Genomic DNA, 20,676 nt, shown 5'->3' with positions numbered 1-20,676 from the left:
CTCTCCGGTATATCATCATGATATACATAGGTCTCCTATATCCAGATCTCACTCTTGCTGAATCGACACACTAAATATAGCAATCTGTGTCTCTGCACTGTCTGCTGTGGTCAAGTGATTGTTTCATGTGACTGGCCTAGAGGGGTCTTACAGATTGCAGCCTCACTGTGGCCTATGGTGGATTTTTTAAGATTACCTTCTTAGCAATTTTAAGAACAAATAAATAAGTAATAATCCACTTAGAAGCTTGTAGTGAAAGTGATTTCTTGTCTGAATTTTATCTCAACTGACTGCATGGGGAAGAGTGACACGGAGTTTCTATAGGAGAGATGCACTGGAGCATTTGTTATGGGGGGGAGATGTTACATTTCAATGCACACCAGTGCATATGCACTGAAAAGGAAAAGGGAGTCATGACTTGGGATTCTTCATCAGAAGGTGTTAATGACTCCATAGATGTTAAACCATGGCAGACTTTGACCTGCAGAGACTGATGTGCATTAGAAGATAGTTAGATATGAGCATAGAATCAGAATATCCTGAGTTGGAAGGGACCCACAAGAATCATTGAGTCCAACTCCTACCAGCAGACTAGAATCTCTCCCGTCTTACCACTACACCATTTCACTGCCTTCAATGGTATTCTTAATATTTTGGGGCAGAATAACACCCGTTGAAGGTGTAGTGCAAGAAACCTGGAGAACCAGCTGATTCAAAGAAGCAAAAATGTATCCTCTCACACTGGATGACCTGACACATAATTTCTTGGTCCCAGGAGTAGATTTTTTTTTGTCAGAAGCAAGTAAAAAAGGTGCAGTCCTTGGGGGGAGCAGGTATGAATTCTTGAGGGGAGTAGATGTGAGGCTGGCCACAAAAAAGGTAAGTAGAACTGGGGTAAAGCATGTGATATAGTGGTGGTGGTCACTCAGAAGTAGTGCACACCTGTACAGTGTTCAGGTGTTAGTACAGTCACTCAAGTTCTGCAGTAATACATCTGGCAAGGTTAGAGTGAGCTGAAAAGCTGTTTGAAAATCAAGCTTCAGCCACACAGCTGCTTAGGCATTTGAGGACATTCTTAAGGCTTCTTCAAAGGCCAGTTGGCTGGTTTTGTTAGAAACAACATGTGAGGTTGTGTGAGAATTTTAGCTGTGGTAAAATCTGGACTGGAACTATGCCCAGTATGGAAGCCCCAAGTTATTTGCATCCCACGCTGACTGTGAATTGTGTGAAGGGATAACGGACTCGAGTGGGTTAGAGGCAGGGTGGGAGGACACGGGGCCTTCAGGTTGAGTGCTCAGTAATGCTGCTGCCACGCTGACTGTTCTCTCCTCCCCTCTGCAGGTGAGAAGCCTTACAAGTGCTCGTGGGAAGGGTGCGAGTGGCGTTTTGCACGGAGCGACGAGCTCACCAGGCATTACAGAAAGCACACGGGTGCAAAGCCCTTTAAATGCAACCATTGTGACAGGTAATGCAGCTCCTAACGTGGTGTTCAAGAAACCTGTGGACTTTTGTGACTGGCATGGAGCTGCCAGCTCCCAGAGACAAGAGACCTGGCTCCCAGCAGAGAGGCCCCTTCTGTCCCACTGCATGGATCTCTGTACCATGGAGGGACCCTCTGCTCAGCTCCTGTCCTCTCTGCCTTAGTGGCCAGCAGGCTGGCAGATGGGGAATTCTTCCTAAGCAGTCTAATCTCACAGCACAGAACAAAATGTGGGACCAGGTGTAGGCCTGACTGAACCCTGCTGGTGTCTGTTGTGGGCACAGGATTCAGTTCATAGGGCAGGTCTTGCTAATACTCTTAAAGCAGAGAAGACATCCAGAGGGCCTTAGACCATTTCAGTGATGCACCTCTTCACAAAGCAGCTCCCCAGCTTTCTGTCTCCGGATCCTGTAAGCCTGCTGTGCTCACGAAGGCAATGCTCCCTCTATTTGCTCTGCTTCAAGGACTACCTCAAGCACCACATTTTGGCAGGGTTGGCCTCACAAAAACATTGGTGTATGGCAGGAGGAATGGGGAGTGTGTGGCTGTTGTGCCCCAAGTGACCCAAATCTGTAAGAAACCTCTAGGGACAAAGCATTCAATTTCTCTATGATCGTTGTCTTCTCTCAGCACTGACTCCCGGGCTCCTAAAGAAAAGACAACAAAGGGCACCATTCTCAAAAGCCCAAGAGTGATTTAGACACATTTTATCGTTCAAGTTCATGGGGTTGTTTTGTGTAAGATCCGTGATCTCTGCACATTCTTGCTAATTAGTGAATCTTTTCCTACAGTTTTAAATCTCACTCTTGACATCTGTTTGAAGTGGGGTATACTCTACGCCTTCACTCTGTGAGGGCCCGGCTTTGGAAGCCTGACAGGTGCGCAGGGCCGGGGCTCTGAGGAGCCTGTGAGCAGCAGTGCTCTGGGGCTCGGAAATGAGGAATGAGGTGTGAGCTGAGCCGCCAGCAGCTCCCTGCGAGAGCCGCCCTTACTGCTCTCACCGCGGCTCGTTTCTACAGCCCTCCCTGCTTTAGCTGCTTCAGTAAATACTGAGCTGCTCTGAAAAATCTGCTCATCCTTGCTTGCTGCTGAGTGTTTTTGAAAGCTGTGTTCTTTCAATTTAGAAACAAAACCAAAAGAACACCCTTCTCCACATCCCCAATCCCAAATGATAAGAAATCAGGGTGGAGCAAAAGCAATTACCCCTGTAATGACTCTTGACAGCGCTGACAGGATCGAACAATGAGCAGTTCTCCCCCTCTCCCCGCCCCAGCTGAAGATTGGCAGTGCCCTGGGTGAAACCTGGATCCACTATTGAGTAATCAAATAATGTGCTTGCATCTGAACATGTTATCCAGCTAATCCTATTTATATATATTTTTAAAAGAGGCTTAAGAAAATTACCCATCTTTTTAATGCAGCACTAAGGTTCTCGACTGTGATAAGGAAACGTTTTGTAATACAATAAAGCCTCTAGGAAGCCTGTGGGTACACCAGACCAGCAGAGAATATGCGTGGAGAAAGGATGTGTGGGACATAAACAAGGGACCCCATCCTTTTATGGGAAGGAAATTTGATCATTTTCACATCCTGCCTTTCCAAGAGCTTCATCTCCTTAAGTGCTCTTCTGCCCTTGTCTCCCCTCTTCCCGTCCCCCTTCCCCCACGGAGGGCTTCCTCTTGGATTATCTTTTGTTTTATCCCTGGATCATCTTTTGTTTGCTCAGAATGAGGGACAGGATAAGCCAAGTAGGGACCTCTGCAGTTCTGCTTTTGTTTAAGCACTTCTGTGAATGAGAACAATTATATCCTCTGTTTTAAATGTAAGGCATTGCCTTTCTCTTTTCTTTCCTCGAGTGGCCCCACAAACACACACACACACATATACATATATACACACAGCCCTAGGGTTTCTGTGTGAGGACAAACAATATTTTTAGCAGAGATCTAGAGAAATACAGCTGGTATTTTCAATTCCTTGGTCTCTTTCAGCTCTTTGTTAAGTGTTTGTTATTCTCCCTTCACATATTATCCCTTTCTACCTAGCTTTTCTCTTTGGCAGCAAACTCAGTCACTGCAGTCAAGAGATATATTCCTGTAATAATCTAATGCATTTTCTGCTCTTCTGCAGAATCTGTAGATGAAGGGAAAATATTATTAATAAAATTCAGAGTGCTGAGGATTGTGCACTGTTAAACTCTATGTCCATACTATCTGTGTGTGGTGATAGGAGGCAGATTTGTCCTTACTCCCCCAGGTAATTGTTGCAAGCTTTTAGAGTGACAGTGCCTGTTCTTTTGCCTCACTCTGCCATATTACTGTTTTTCATTATTTTCTCATTCTCAGGCCTCTTTGCTACCACCTATTGCAGAGGTCACCTCAAGCAAGCACTGAAACATGAGCCTAAAACTGTCTTTAGCCATTTAGGCAGACTTTTAAAGATGTGCCTTCCTGAGCCAGGGTTCCAGCTGGAGAACAGTTTCTCTGTATTTGAACTGCTACTCTTTATTGCACTCCCCATTATCGACAGAAGCTGTGTCCACTCTCTCAGACATGCTGCCTTGTTAGGTTTTAAGGAGCTGATTGGAGCTGTTTTAACAACACTGATATAGCACAAATCCTATGCCTGTTGTTCAGAGCTGAAGGCTGTATCTTGGCAAATAGAGCGTGGAAGGGGTGATTCAGATAGCAGAGGGGGATGTTGTTCACACAGTCTGGCTGCAGTTCCCTTCCAAGACTGTTTTCAGATGTGCTTGTGTCTCTCACCTTCTGACCAATGTCAAAGGAGTATTAATGTCCTCTGTGTATAAGTAAATGTTATAACAAAAGAGATAAGAAGATGAGATTCTGCTGTCCCAGCTCTATCCCAACACCATGCAGCCCACAGATCACATTAGTCAGTCATAGCTGATCACATAGTCAGATCACATAGTTAGTCATAGCTGGCAAACTACCACTGCTTTGAGTAACATCATATGTACTGCAAATGGTGTGTGGCTTTGTGGCAGCAGGAGAGAAAGGAGAATCGGCTAAAGTGGTGTGGAAAGCACCCCAGGAAAGTCCTTAGTGCCTTCCAGATGCCAGGGTTGGTTCTTAGCATTCCCCAGGAATTTTGCTCTTCAGAAATGCAGGCTAGAGCTGTTCCTCACACAGTGCAAGCCCTCAGCACTTCAAGGGGAAGAGTTTGACAGGGTAGTGGCGCTTGCTGATTCTAGATAAATAGGTGTTTAGGAGACAGCAGCTTAGTGCCAGACTGTTGGGATGCATATTCCTCTCTGCATATGTGCACACATGCTCATGGTTTCCTTGTTGATAGCAAGCTGAGAGTGCACTTAGCTGGAAGGGACACCTCACAGTGGAAAATCCGCAGCTGGTAGGAAAGATGGCTGAGCAATATATTCTCTCTCAGCTGTACTTACCTTCCCTTTTTCTCCTTCAGAGGCTTCAGTGCCAAGCAGTATTGTGTTGCTAAGGAGATACAGCAAAAAGAGAAAGGAAGGAATCATGTCTGGGAGCAGGGAATTTGTGTATCACACATCCCTGTATGAGTTTTATAATTAGCGTGTCTTATTCTAGCATAAACTGTTCTTTCTAGGAAGAGCTAGACTGAGGGGGGGATGATGGAGGAGGCTGTGATGGGCCCACGTGTGATGTGCAGAGCTGGTCTGCAACTGAAAGAAGTGTAGAGCCAGAGGTGCAGAGCAAAGTCTCGTGTCATGGGCAGGACTAGAGACCAGCAAGCCCCTGTTCCTTGGTTTCTGAAGAGAGCAGGTTCCTTTGACAGCTTATCCTGTGGAGCCTCTTCCACTGCTGCCTCTAGTCCCAGAAAGAAAAAAAAAAAACTGTGTCCAGTAATCAATATGCTTTTTGGCAGTGCGATTTAGCTGCAAAAATTTTGTACAGACTGTTTTACAGTTGAAGATAAATATCCACATCCACCAGCCTTACCAAGAGATAGTACTGATCAAATTAGTCAGCGGGAGAATGTGAAGAATTAGTATTGTACCACTTTATTAGCTATAAACTAGCAAATATGGCACCATTTTATTACCTATAAAAATATTATGGGTGCTAATACGGTAGTTACTGATGTGAAGCAATGTACTGAATCTATAATTTTAACAGATCTGGCTATGGTGTGACTCAGCATACACTTTCCTGGATTGCATCTGTAAAAGAGACTACTGGAGAGGAAAAGCTGTGCTTGGGTGGGGGTCTTATGACTAGTCCTAGACTGAAGTGCCAGCTGGTGCATATCTTTTTGGCAGCCACTCAAGCTGTTGTTTTGTTTTGGCAGCCCTTTGTAGCCAGAGCATGCTGCTTTCTCAGTTTTAAGACTGATGAGAGAGACGTTAGTCCAAGGATGTATTTTGTCACTCTAGGGCTAGAAAATTCTAGCTGTGCAGAGCCTCCTGTGTTGAAAGCCCAGTGTCCATTGTCAGATTCACGTGTGTCTTGCTGTGCGTCTGTAGGACCTTGGGGGAATGCCTCCTCCATCCTGTTTTGAAGTCTCATTTTTGCTATTCTGAAGGTATTAACTCTCCTGTAAGCTCTGCAAGTAGAGAAGAGATGACTTGAGCAGAGGTATGCTCATTGCTCATTCACAGAAGATGGGTAAATGACTTTTCTTGTGGAAGCTGTCTTGTTTTAAGGTTTCTTTGTCTTAAAAATGTACCTCTTGATCACTCATCTCTGTGTGTAGATGCTAACTGATCACATGTGTAGTGGAATATCAGCAGGACAGAAAAGGTCCCCTAACTATTTAAAACACTTTCATTTTTATAGTTCTTCTCTTTCTCAGCCTTTCTCTGCTTAGGGTGTTTATCCTTTGGGTATTTAGATTGACTGTTCTTTTTTTATCTATCAGTATTGGCTTTTTGGAGGAGTTGTTCAGTTTATTCTTCTGCTTCTTCTTTCTGAAAACTACAAAACACTCAACTACTGCTTTTTAAAAAATACACTCGGTGCCCATATATGAGCTATCTTGATTCTCACAAGAAGCCATTTGGATATTCTTCAGACCGTTATTGGCAGCTGCTTTATACTCTAGTTCTGTGGAGCACTGAAAACACATGCCAGGCAATTCAGTTCTGTAAGCAGCTTTTCCTAGTGTTCTTGGAGCCTACAGAACCAGTTTACTCAAAAGCCAGAGGTGTATGGAGGTTGGTGTGGTATTTGTAGTAAATGTTTTTAAAATAAATAAGTCAGTATCTTGTAGCTTAAAGTGGAAAGAAGGTAAGCCAGAATTTGCAGGGAACTTGAAAACCTCCTGGTTTTAAATGCTCAACTGAAGTTTCTAGTAGAAGTTTAATTTCTGAGTGTGAGTCCTGCCACTGTGACAGGCTTCATTTTAGGGCTGTGGGGTAGGCTGCCAGAACCACTGCCTGCTTCTCCTGTGGTTTGCTTTCTGGTGCCATATGTATCTGAAATGACACTGTGATGGTGGGTGTAATGGATTGGTGTTTTCAATCCCATATCTAATGGGTGTGGAGTCTGTCTCATCAGGATCCAGCTACATGTTCAGAATGACAAAACATTATGTTTTCTTATGGGATGGAAGTCTTTGTGGATAAAGAACAGAAGCTGAAAGCTTAAGTTCTGGCTTTCTTTTTTTCCCCCTGGTTTTACCATACCTGTGTGATTTACGACTTCCTTGCCTTCTCTGTCTTACAATTGTCATTCTTACAAAATAGGCATAATATCTTCTGTCAACATTCTTCAGGGAGATAATATTCATCAGAATCCAAATATTACCACCCAGATTCCCAGCTGAGAGGAAGGGAGAGATATGAAGCCTGATGGATTGTCAGCCTCCAAACTCTGAGCCAGATTTCCTTCCAGTTTGGAGTTAGAAATGAGAATTCAGCTTTCAAAACTAGCATCATTCTTTGGTGCTTTTTGCAAGGAGTGAGCACTTGAGAAAGCTGGTATTCTTAAAAATAGTGCTGTTGAATAAAACTGATTTGTTTAGTTTATTTTTTTAATATGCAAACACATGCATACTAAATATTTGGTTTTATAGTACAGATGCATAGATGAGCACTCTTCCCTGGTATCTGACTCAGTGAAAGAAGTGAGAGGGAGAGAAACAGGAAAAGGATGAAAGTCATCTCTTCAGCTGCTGAAGGGCCAGGCTAGTTGCCTATCTGTGGTCACAGAGGTCCATCACACAGGCTTTGGTGGTGATCCATGGATAGCTCAAGGAATGTCTCTAAACTGGGATATATATATTTTCTCCTGTACATAGCAAGGAAGGAGCAGAAACCCTGTTTTCCAAAATCCTATACTTATTTCATTTCCTGCTTCCTTTATGTTGCAGGTGTTTTTCCAGGTCGGATCACCTCGCCCTCCACATGAAGAGACACATCTAAATATCAGTCAGCTTGGCATGGATGTCATCTGGGCTAAGTGTTGGATGTCATCTGGGCTAAGTGTTGTGAGATGAAAGTGGAACTCAAGTTACAATGTGCTACCTTACAGGAGAAGAGAACTTGATCCCGTGCAGTCCTCTGTACAGGGACCACAAGCTCGCAGTGTCATGCTCCCAGTTACACTTCAATACCTACATCGGTTCTTTTATGCCTTGCCCCAGCTGGATGGGATAAGATGCAGGCGAGGAAATGGTATAGAGGTGAAGTCAGTGAAAAAGAACAATTGCTTACAGTACTTCATCCCTCTTGGATTTGTTTCCTGTTTTTGCCAGTGGAAATCAAAGGAGGCTTCCCTGCAGGTGGATGGCAGTAAGAGGGGCTTATCTAACTTGCTTCTCAGTGCAACTCAGTAGAAGAATATGTCGTCTTGAAGTTGCATATTTGTAGCACTAACTTTCTTTTTAAATAGATGGGGGGAAAACAATGACCTAGAAAACCAAATCCCAGTTTGGTAGCCAAAATTAACCTCTTGGTTTTTATGTTCTTTTTCTGAGAATTCCTAATTTTCAGTGCATCAGACTTCTCACAGACACTTTGACCTGTCTTGGTTTTGGTTCTTCTTCCCAGAACTGAGCTATTGAGATCCTTTTAAGTCAATACCAGTGGCCTTAATGGCAGTAGACTGTGGAGTGACACTTGTGACACAAACATCCTCTTTTTGGCCTGAGTTTATGTAGACTTCATGGAGGATTATATTTTTGTTGGTTGTTTTTATTTTAATTTTTTTTTGGCTATTGCACAACATATGCACTAGGGACTCTGGAAGCTGCTGCCACGATGGCTAAGTAGCCAAGGGATAAACCCCTGAGATACAGCACCTAATATCTCTGTAAGCCTCACCTTATTGCCATAGCTAGGACTTCTTGTTTATTTTTTGAACAAAAAACTTTACAAGCTTGTTTGGAAGTTTAAACCTGTTTTCTCTTTTTCTCCACAAACAAGTGATCTTCAGAACTCCTTGTCTTCACCTGGATATCAGTCTGGGACTGGCCACACAGGCATGACTACAGGATTCCTTCCACATCATGTGAGCAGATTAGCCACAACCCACGGTGATTTAGTGGTGAATTATGTTACTTTTTCTTGCAGTTCTTCTATTAACCAATTAAAAACATTAGCCTTTTGTTTCTGTAAAGAGCACCTGCAGACGTTTTAATTTACACCTGTTTGTTGAGCATCTCACATACAAAAAAAAACCCCCAAGCCAAAAATCCTACTCCAGTCTCTGAGTAGGAAATCAAGAACCTCTTCCAAGTTCAATGGCTTCATTCAGCATTAGCCTGTTAAAGAAAATATCAAAGTCCTGCTTTTCTGTTCATCAAGTTGATGAAGCTGTAGCCCACTCCTATATGAAAAAATGTAACCATGTGAGCGGTGAAGGAAGGGATTGGATTTTACATACAGCAGTGAGGCATTTCCAAATGATTGGTCCAAAGCATTACTAACCTAGAGGTCCATTTTGGCCTACGGTGTGAATCATCAAGGAGAAGTGGAGGTCTCATGCTCACCCTTCCGTCATATTGATAATTTGATTTCTTTGGCTCAAAGCGGATTAAAGTCTTCATTACAAAAGGAAAAAAAAAAACCTAAAAAATGTATTGCCATAACTTGTATTTGAACCTATTTGGCACTGGCCCTGACTCCAAAGACTGCATTTAGGACCATGAAAATGGCCTATGCAAGCAGGCAGGCCGTCATTAGGTTGTATATTTTGTATATTCTCGGACCATCCCTACAAGATGTGTCTAGAAACTAAACAAAATAGCGCGTGGTCCACAAATGGTTGCTGCTCTTTTATAATGTATTAGCCAACTGCCCTTCTTTGACTGTTTTGACTCATTGACTGTTAAATATTTCCCTTAATTTATGTTTTGGGAGGTAAAATTGTACTCTAAGGGGAAAAAAGAGCAAACAAGAAACTCAATAGATGTTTTTAAGAGCTGTCACCGGGATCCTTGGCACTTGAATTCTCAGCATTTTGCAACCTTTGGTTCCAGTGAGAGATTGAATTTATTCAAAAGATGCTGGTTTTCCTCACAGTTTTCACAAAACACTGTGACTGTCAACTGAACACTTTGGGGACAGGGGAGAAATACGATGTCTGGCCCATATGGCATGAAATATGGACCAAAATCTAACCATCTTTTAGGGGCGATGATATAATATTCATGATAAGAGCATGAGAGAGAGTGAAAGAAAGTCAGAAAGAAAGAGAGAAGAAAAATTGAATTTATTCCAAAGATTTAAACTAACTATACTCTATATGTGTATATATATATGCTTATATATATATATGTATACATTTAAAAATTGCAGAGCACTGCTTGCTGACAATCTCGTATTTCTCTACTTCTGTATTTACATACTTATTATGGCCATTTCACCCAGCTGTTTCACTGGGACTGAGGGCCCTAGAATCCAATTTGTGTTGGAGCAAATAGAGCATCCTGCCAGATGACAGAATCACAGAGTGTCCTGAGTTGTAAGGGACCCACAAGGATCATCAAGTCCAACTTCTGGCCCTGCGCAGGACATCCCAAGAATCCCACCATGTGCCTGAGAGTGTTGTCCAAATGCTCCTTGAGCTCTGGCTGGCTTGGGGCTGTGACCACTTCCCTGGGGAGCCTTTTCTGGCATCTGACCACCTTCTGGGTGAAGAACTTTTTCCTAATGTCCAGCCTGAACCTCCCTTGACACAGCTCCATCCCATTCCCTTGGATCCTGTCACTGGTCACCAGAGAGCAGAGATTGGTGCTGCCCCTCTGCTGCCCCTCAGGAAGATGTCTAATGGGAACTGAAACCTCAGCTGTGTGAAACTGTAGTGCATCAGATTAAAAAAAAAGTATGAGAGAATCCTAGAATTTCCTTACTGTAGTGTCCTAAAATTTATGCTCTCAAATTCTCCACTATGGTATTCATTGGCTGTGAATCTGTATAAATATCCTCCTTTGCCCTCTGAACACACCTGCCTTTAGGCATGCTATCAGTAGTATACAAACCTTAACTATTAAGTGATGGTTTAAACACCAGACTCTATTTAAATTGGAAAAAGTCAAGCAAGACTGTCTTTTAGTTCCAGTTGTCATTTACAGTCCTGTTGGCATCTTACTTAAATATACCAGAACAAGGGCCCCAGGGGAAAAAATGCTGAAATATATCTTTATGTTGTTCAAAAGGCAGGCCTACATCTAAATCCTGGATCCAAATAGCCTAAAAACATAGAAAAAAAGGGGGTCAAACAGAGACTTCAAAATTCTCAGGCTTTGTAGCAGGTCTTGAGCTCTGAAGCCAAAATTTGGGCTTTGGAGCCACCTCTTATGTTTGAAAAGGGTGATATCTTTCGGCTGTATATATGGTGTACCCAGTCGATCTCTTGACTTCAGTTTTTGGGTGCTCATATGCAAGTGTCATAGTCATTACTAAAATTTTGAACTATAATTTGGTATTTTATAGACAAAGTCTCCCTTTTGGAAAGGCATAATTAGTGACACATTCCAGGACTGTTTTTTTTTACAATGGCAAGTTTTGTTTCATTGCAGATATTTTAAGCTGTACGCTTCAAACTTGTGTTGTCTGTTATAGTTAGTTCCTTTTTGGGCCTGTGTCTCCTGGCTAAAGTTGTACAGTTGTTCTCTCTCTGTAAATTATGAGTAGAATCAGACTAAAGAGGAAAGGCTCTGTGTAAGGCTCTGTGTAAAGCAAACCCATAAATTTGGTGACAGTTGAGGACAGTTATCCATCTGCAGAAAGGAGAAGTTTTATCTTGTTTCCTTCAATGTGAGATTTATGCCTATTTGCAAAAGAGAAGCCATTATAAGAAAATCAGATAGTGGTTTCCAAGGTTATGGAACTATAGGATGAAAACAGAGTCTCACAAAATAGTGTACACAGAGGAAGCAACTAAAATAAATGTGAGGTTTTGTGATTAGCTAAATAATATTTTGGATCAGAACAGTCAATTACAGAATCATGCATGTGGAAAGGGGCCTCCAGAGGCCATCTTAGCCAACTTCCAGCTAGAGCTGGTTGCTCATAACTGTATCCAGCTGAGTTTTAAATATCCTCAAGAATGGAAATTCTGCAATCTCTCTGTCCAAGCTGTTCCAATATTTAACCACTTTCATGGTAAAAAAAAAATTCCAAACATCTCTCTGTCAAGTAGGAATTTTTTAATGTTCAAATTTGTTTTCAGGCCTCTTCCACTGTGCACCTCCAAGAAGAGTCTGGCTTCTTCTCCACAGTCTTGGTTAGGTATTTGGAGATAGCAATAAGATCTACACTTACCCTTCTCTTCCTAAGGCTGAATCACGTCTCTCAGCCTCTCTTCATCCATCATTTGTTCCAATACCTTTGTGGGGGATCTCTGCTAGACTTGCTCCCGTATGTCAGTTGTTTTTGTGATTGGGGAGACCAAGACAGACTATTCCAGGTCAAGATGTGATTTGTATGTGACAGTGTTGATAAAATATATTTATTCTGGATTTTTCCATTATATGAGACAAAGTCAAGATTCTATTTTGAAAACTGACTAATAAAAAATAATTTAGGAAGCACTGTTATACATAGTTTTCTAATCAAATTTGCCAAATCTGTGCATAAAAATATGCTTATAAAAATATACTTCTGTACCACCAGCTTGAGGCCTGGCTAGCAAAATTTGGTTTTTTTCGATGTGATCATTGATGGATCACTTTGAACTAAAAAATGTATTGTTTCATTTGTACTGTATCAAATATGAAGACACATGATGCTGTATTTTAGTCACTTCTTATACTAAAACAGCATTTCAATGCATCTTTATTCTTTATTTGTTTGGTTTTCCCCTTAGGAGATAAAGAGCAACATAAAATATCAGATATATTTTATAGAGATTGGTCTAAAAGTGGATGGCAGAATCCAGAGTATTTTTCATTATCTCTGAGTTGTTCTTTTTCAGTAGCTAGAACTCAGTCTAGATAATTACATTACCTGGCTAAACTAGCAACTGAAGTGAATTTCTAGATTCTTTCAATGTCTTGGACGAGGCCCTGAGCAGTCTGATCTCACTAAACAAAGCATTGAATCTTGGATTAGGTGACCTCCAGAAGTACCTTCCAATATTATTTTTTCTGTGTTTCTATGATTCATTTCACAGCTCTTACTTATTAAATGTGTACTGGTTCTATTTCTTCATAGTCTTGTGCTGATGAATTATACTCTAGGGCAGATCTGTAGGTTTTTTTCTCAAATTCTGAGAGTTTCATCCTTCTTAAACTTTATGAGGTGTCTTCATGAGGGAGACCTAGAAAGGAAGAAATCTTAAAAGAACCCAAACCCGTAGCAAACCAGTTTGAAGCAACATCATACCTTGATATGTGTCACAGCTGCAATGTTTAGCCAGATATTATGGAAACAAGTTTGCTAGACTGGAAGACCCATGTGATAGGTGAACATTTTTTTTCATTCATTCTTATTTTCCTCAGACTTTTTGGAATTGCTTTTTTTTATTGGGGTAACACATTTTCACTTAATGCGTGGAAAGCACTGACCAAACACAGATGGGGAAGAAGAATCTGAATGCAAGAGGATCCCTCAGTCCTTGCTTTTGAAATTGTTTTAACTTCAGGCATTAAAATGTAACTAATCACTAGGGTGTATAGCTACAATGGAGTAGATCAATATGATTGTTGCAGTGACTGAGTATATCTTAGTTGTGACCTTTCTGATGTCTACAGAATCAGGCTTTCTCCCTCACTTTTATCTGACCCTAGACAATTTGGGGTTTGTATCTAATATAAAGGTTGCTCCTCCTATTTAACACACTTTATTTGTCTGTATACAAAAGAGGTGGTAATTGGTGCTTTTGGCAAAGCTGATGAAGTCCAACTTCCTTAAGTGTTTCCCTTCCTCTTCTCTAAATGTATGTCAAAGTCTTTAAATTTAAAAAAAAGAGGAAAATTTTGTAAATAATTTAGTGTTACAAGGCCAGCACTCAGTGGATCAAGGGCTTTTGCTCTTGATTTCATTCAGGACTTGGCACATTCTGTCATTCCATCCAGTAAGACTGTTTTTGAGCTTTCATATCCTGGGCAATGCTCTAACCCAGAACTTCTAAAATACTTGTTGCTGATTTCAGATAGAATTCCACTTGCAAAGATATCTACATACCAAGGAAAAAAAAAAAAAAACAAACAAAAAACAAACAATGCTTGACAATATCTATTTAACTTTGTCTTGAAAAAATAGAAATATTTTTCTCCCAACATTGACAATTCTTGCCTGTCTTTCATTAGCATTTAAACTACACCCTCGTGAATGATCTTTTCCAGGTCAAGCTTGGATATTTTTCTTCTTTTTGTCACACTTGAGTCTCTTTTTATTAATACTTTAGGGATGAATACTGCAGTCTTTCTCCTCCACAGCTCTGCACAGGCTTCAGTGGCAAGATTTAGCATTGCAAGGACTGTAGGATCTGGCCTACCAGGTACTAAGATCTGTGTTGTAAAGCTGAGAATTTCCTTAGAGGAAGAAGTCTTGAGAAGAAGTCTTACTTGTGCTATATAAGTTATATATATAATGATATAGTTGTATATATAAATTATATACATAAAAATGTCAAGATGGGGAGTAGACTGCCTTTATCACCTCAAGAATGAGTTTCCCTACCTGAAAACTTTCAAATGCAGGCGTCATTTTAGAAACAGGGTTTTATAGTTTTCCTTAATGCTTGTTGATGGCATTTTTGGTGTAATAATTGAAGTTGGAATCTGTGATTTTCAAAATGAAAGCTTTGATGACTTTTTTTTTTTTTTTTTTTTTTAAGTGCTTTGGTCCTAACTTCTATATACTGCCAGAAAACAGGTTCTCCACCCTGTCTCTGTGTGGGTGTGGATGTACATCAGTATACTGTATATACCTACACAAAAGAGCAAACTGAGCTACTGACTTACAGTTTGTAGTAGCCAACTGTGCCTATTGCTTTCATTTAAGGAGGGCACTTGCTGTTGCCACTGCATTTTAGGAATCATGTCAGCTTCTGTGGGAAAGTTTTCAACAGTGCTGGGAAATACATGTTGCTGTGTACTGTGAATGAGTAGGCTGCAAATCTGGGGATTGGGAGGGAAGGTGGGAAGGGAGGGGGATGAGGGTTTCGCATGTACACACTAAAGGGAACTAGAATGGACAGAAACATGGGAATTTTAGCCTTTATTGTTGGGCTCTCGGGGAAATGAAAAGCTAACGTGCAGTCCCTGGAAGGCCTGATGGCTGAAGGGCTGATCTTTATGTTTTGCAACAAATGTTTTACCCATCACTCTGTATTTAAATCCCCAGACCTGTCAGATTCTTGAAGTAGATCAAAACACTGGTTTAACACTACTTTGTTACCAAGGCCATGTCTCTACCAGGGAAACTGTCCTACATTAAAATCAGTCTAGCTAAATCACTTTGTAGCTGCACCTGTTGTGTGATTGCCTGGATCAAGTTTGCATTGGCATCCTATGCAGTTAAGCTGAAGTGTAAGAAATGCTTCAACTAATTAAGATACCTCTACAGGAAGGTTCTTGCACCAATTTAAGTACCTGGTTTTGAAATCACTGCATATAAACCATAAGAGCTTTTCTCTTGGAAACACGGCCTTAGTTTGGCATGTCTGCTCATTTAGTTAAAAAATAATAATGCAGGCTGAGTTTTTTTGGTTTTTTTTTGCTTTTCAAAGTGACCTGTTTTCCCTTTTGTTCTTTGAAACTTTTCTTGCTCTCAACCACACATTAGATTTTTGTTTGGGGAATTTTTGTTTGACAACAAAAACACGACAACAAAATGTATGAATGCTACTCCCAATGAAAAAAAAAAAAAAAAAAAAAAAAAAAAAAAAAAAAAAACCAACAAAAAAACAAACAACATTGCTTGAAGGACTTTCATTTTGCACTATAATTTTTCTTTTACCAGATGTGTCTGACAAGTGCATTTCGGAGATGCCCTCGGTCACGTTCTCTCAGGCCTACTCTGGTATTTCTAATATATCACAGAAGTACCCAATCTTGTAGCCCTCAGTTCTGCCTTTTTTTGACATTTTATTTTTTTTAAGCTTTTTATATATATATATATATATAAATATATTACTTTGTCAGTTTTTTTGCTGTACAAAAAGTCTTAAGATTTAAAAATATTATTTGTATTATATGATGGTGGTATGTTAATGTTACAAAATTATTAATGAAGAAAAAATTTATTTTTGTTACTGGTCTGTTTCATAATTCTTTTTTAAATTGGTATATTGTAAGATATCTATGCAAAAATGTTATGTGACGCATTTTTATTTAAGAATGTAATATGTGTAATAAACTGTAGAATGTGTTTGGCCCAACAGTGTTTAGTGTGCCTTGTACATTATTTCTTTATGAAAACTTGTGTGAAGAGTGAAATGGCTTTTGGAGTTAAGGCTATGGTTCTGTAAACAGTTATTGACATAAAAATACAACTTCTAAGTGTGCTTTAGCTCATCAGAATAATATTTCTGGATTTAAGTAATTTATTTGTAATGTGTTTTGTAACAGTTCAAGTGTTGCTTATATTCATGCTGTGTCACATATTGCTTTTGGAAAAGATGCTTAGGAAGGAAGTTCTTATTCTTAAAAGCTGACCGAATTTGGCTTGTAATACTGCTTCTTTTGGAGTCAGTGATTTCTGTTATTTGATAGTTTACACTTGTTGAAGATTTCAGCCAGTATTATTTTTGTAAAAAACACAGAGAACAGTTGTGTTTTATTTTCCATGCTTAGCTTTACAACATATGTCAGTCAGTGGACAAAACAGGTCTAGACTTTGAGGCTCCTGAGAGCTTGTGCTGTGCTCTAGTCTGTGTGTCAGGCTGTCTCACAGGAGTGCAGCATTGTTCTTTCCCCGCCTCAGTCATTTGGTCTCCCTCGTTAATGTCTGCAAAATTGCAAGCACAATTGAATCCACCTGGATGCTCAAGTACTAAAAATGTATTTAGGCAGTAAAACCAGTTATTTTGAGCACAATTACTTCACAGTGTCATGACATAAAATGAAATTACTTTTTCGAGACAGGCCAATATCCCTTTAGCTTTTTGCTGCCTTGTGCTCACACAGTGCAGCAGCCTCAGTGGACTTTGCAGCAGGACATTCTGTAGGGCCCATCTGATGCCAGCTGGCTGAGTTTCATTTCTGGGACAACATGCCTCACTTGCGCTGTTGGGGAACCTGCTAGGATTGTTTATGTCAGACAGACAGAGGGTAGGATTCCCCTCCTGACATCTGCATCTAGAAGTCAGGTGAGCACTCTAGCCTGCCCATTTATACTCCCTCTGTAGCTAATGAAGAGAGACATATCCAGAGGTAACTCATTGCAGGGGATGAATTGAAGGCAGAAGGAACTGGGGTGGTGTTAAGCATTTTTGAAAAACCATATGGTCAAGTTGGAAGACAGTGAAGAAGTGATGCCCATGGCTGCTTTGGTCACTCAGGTTGTACCAGGTGTTTAATGATGGATGTAATTGGTAGTGTTTGGATGTATGTTAAGAAACAGCTCTTGAGCACTGAGAAAGGGCTCAGGACAGGTTCAAATTTTGGGCTTGTGTTACAAATGGTCAAAACCGGATCATGTTCTGTCTGCTTCAGTATGACAGTGGCATCTTGGGGTCACAGGGTTTGAGTGATTGAGACATTTGTCATAGCTGAAAAAATGGTCTCTTTGTTGTGGATCAGTTCGTACTATGTAGGTATGAATCGAGTTATGTTTGACAGAATTATTTCTGCAAATAGAATTTTCACATTGTAGCTTTTTTCCTTGTAAATACAAGGTCTATGTTCCTTTCTCTCTTTATTGAAAACTTCTGGAAGCTTTTAGCATCTCACCTACCTTGATCTGTCTGACAGTTACATATGTCTGTACATCTAGACAAAAATACTTCTAGTGTAATTTAGTCCTTTGCTCTCCACTTGTAAGAGGGGCATCCAAAGACCTTTTGAAGGGCAGCACAGCGTGAAACCCAACTGGAGGGATGATTATCAATTACAGGTAAGCATTTAACCTGGTTGTTTTCCAGGAAGTTTCAGAAAATACGATGCTTTGCTATCAGACACGTCCTCTTAGAAGCAAGTAGATTATTAATCTGCAGGAGTAGCTGTCAGACACTTCCCTGGGATGGAGGCCAGGGAAAGGACAGAAAATGAATGAACTCCTCCTCTTTGACATTTTTCAGTAGCCCACACCTTGGGCAACTCCTGCTGTTTGGTCCAGAGTTTTCTGAGGAAAAAAATTCATTTACTTCTAGGGTTAAACTGTATATGAGCCTTCTGTTGAGCTCATCTGATGCATACTCTCCATTGTGCAAACTTAGCATGACTTTTCAGACACAGAGTCATAGAATAGGTTGGGCTGAAAGGGACCTTAAAGATCATCTGGTTCCAATCCCCCTGCCATGGGAAAGGATGTCACCCACTCGGTCAGGTTACTCAGAGCCCCATCCAGCCTGTCTTGAACACTGCCAAGGATGAGGCATCCAGACCTCCCAGGGCAACCTGTTCCAGTGCTTCACCACCCTCTGAGTAAAGAATTTCTTCCTAATACCAAATCTAAGCCTGCTCAATATTAGTTTAAAACCATTCCTGCTTGACCCATTACTATCTGCCCATATGAAAAGTCCCACCATGCTTTTTATGAACCCTCTTAAGTTACTAAAAGGCTGCAGTGAGGTCTCCCCCAAAGCCTTTTCTTTTCTGTGCTGAACAACCCCAGCTCTCAGATTTTTCTTGCTTTTTTTTTTTTTTAATTATGATTTTTATTTTTGGCTTTACTCACCTTTTTCTAATGAGTGTAAACAAGGAGAGAAACATTAAATGTGAATGGAAGCAAAGGTTTGCCACCAGAATCATGGTACTTTTACTTTTTACTGCTTTTTACAAATATTTGTAATACTTCTGGGTTTAATTGGTTTTTTACGATGTCAGTTTTGATATGAAATAAACAGTTTTTCATTAACAGTTACTGACCACCTGGCTGGAAATCTTTCCAAAGGCCCAGTCACAAGCCATATCTGCTGACTGAAAGCTCGAGTGCCTCATCGTCTGCCTCTGTGGTACTGAGAGCTAATGAAGGTCGTTGGAACAATTACTTCCAGGGGCCTTCTGTGTCCATGGCTTGTCCATGGACTTCACTTTTCTGGAAATCTCTTTTGTGAAGTCATAACAGCCACATCCTCTTTTCACAGAGCCTTCCTCATGTACCCCTGTGCATGGTTTCAAATTCATTATCTGCTTCTGTTCTGTCAGTTTAAGGTTCATTGGTAAGAGGCAATAAAGCTGAACAAGACAAAGGTGCTGCAGCTAATTAGTCTTGAGGTTGAAATTCTTCAGGGTTCTGAATACTCTTCCAAACTCAGTCAAATTTACCTTTACCTGCTGAATTTCTGCTGGTCTTTTTGGAGGTGCAGACTAAACAAAAGTACCTCAAACAGGTAGAACAAGAATTCAGCTTGAGATTCCCAAGTAACATAGAGTGTGGGAACTGGGAAGCAGAGTCCCACTTCAAGCAAATGTTTGCCTTCTGGTTTGAAGATCGTGTCTAGTGTTTCTAATTTACTGAGGTAATCAGGAGGCTCTTATCCTCTCAGGATTCAGTCTAGCTGATGTCATGAAACCTAGGACTAGTACTAAGCCCACAAGTAAGGAGAACTGTAGTTGAGTGACAATACCATTTTAAAAGTGTTTTGGAATACTCAGGAAGTATCTTTGAGAAATGGGGACTTTCCTGCCCTTCAACAAAAGCTTTTTACCCTTGCAAAATAAATACAAGTAGCTAAAATTCAGTAATTATAACCTTGGTCTTTTCAGGTGAATATTTTGGTCCCAAAAATAAATGTTACTTTCCACCTCTTTCCCGTGACCCTGAAATAGTGTGGCTGGCTTATGGTGCAGAAGGAGCTGCTAGAAAGAAGATAATTTGGAATAGGAAGGAGGGCACAGCCCTTATGATCAAAGAACAACACCTGATGTTCTGGGAAACAGTGAAAGCTGCCAGTGTATAACCTAAATACGGTTCATGAGCTGTGGCACAGAACGGAAGGACTCAGCTACAGATCTTTGTCTCCATGTAAAGTCATGTAAGGAGCACCCAGGCATCACCTCAAACACCTTGCGTTCCCAAGTAATGATAATTAGCAAACCTTAACTGTTTCCATTCTGCTTTTATTTTATGATGCTTATTTTGCTAGCATTTCCCCAAATCGTCTCAGCCCACTCCTCATTTCTCTCCTTTTCCATATTTTCATGCTGCGAGAGGACAGTTTCCCTTCCTAGCACTGTGGAGAGCAGGCCCCCAGCGGGGCCCTCAGGCGCCTCACAGCCGGGCCCTGCAGGAGCCGGGGCCCTCAGAACGGCGCCTTTCTCCCCTCAGGTGCCCCGGCACAGCCGGCCTCTCCTGTCGGGCACCTTTGGGCATCGACTGTGGGAGCCAGCTCTGCTCAGGGCCTCGGCAACTGGAAGTGGTGCCATGAGCAGCAGGAGCATTGAGGTGGAAGGGAAGCACAGGATGACATGTCCTCCCATCAGGTGGGTCCTTTCCCAGTACATGGAAGCCATGCTGCCCTTTCCCCTCACAGTGGTTCTGTCACCCCTCTTCTGCCACCCCCTACCTCACTCTTTTGGAGTCACCCATTGCAAAGCTATCCAGGCTTTCTGTGGAGTCAGGAGGGGATTTATTTTCACTAAAGAAGTATAAAATATGACCAAAGAATTATAAAATGCTGCCATGATCTTCGTGG

General features: G+C 41.1%; 1 protein-coding gene across 1 annotated transcript in view; it reads left to right on the top strand.

Annotated features, from left to right (window-relative positions):
* Window positions 1-16,181, top strand: part of KLF7 (Kruppel like factor 7) — a 66,147-nt gene extending 49,966 nt beyond the window's left edge. Inside the window, exons 3-4 of the mRNA XM_041403637.1 lie at window positions 1,342-1,465; window positions 7,799-16,181. Of these exons, the coding sequence (XP_041259571.1) occupies window positions 1,342-1,465; window positions 7,799-7,850 (176 nt within the window). The 3' untranslated portion in view covers window positions 7,851-16,181. The remainder of the gene's footprint in view (window positions 1-1,341; window positions 1,466-7,798) is intronic.
* The last annotated feature ends 4,495 nt before the right edge of the window (window positions 16,182-20,676 follow it).

Source organism: Onychostruthus taczanowskii, unplaced genomic scaffold, assembly GCF_017590055.1.
Source record: "Onychostruthus taczanowskii isolate IOZ18803 unplaced genomic scaffold, ASM1759005v1 scaffold20, whole genome shotgun sequence".
Lineage (NCBI taxonomy): Eukaryota > Metazoa > Chordata > Aves > Passeriformes > Passeridae > Onychostruthus > Onychostruthus taczanowskii.
This window is presented reverse-complemented; position numbering and strand designations above follow the sequence as displayed.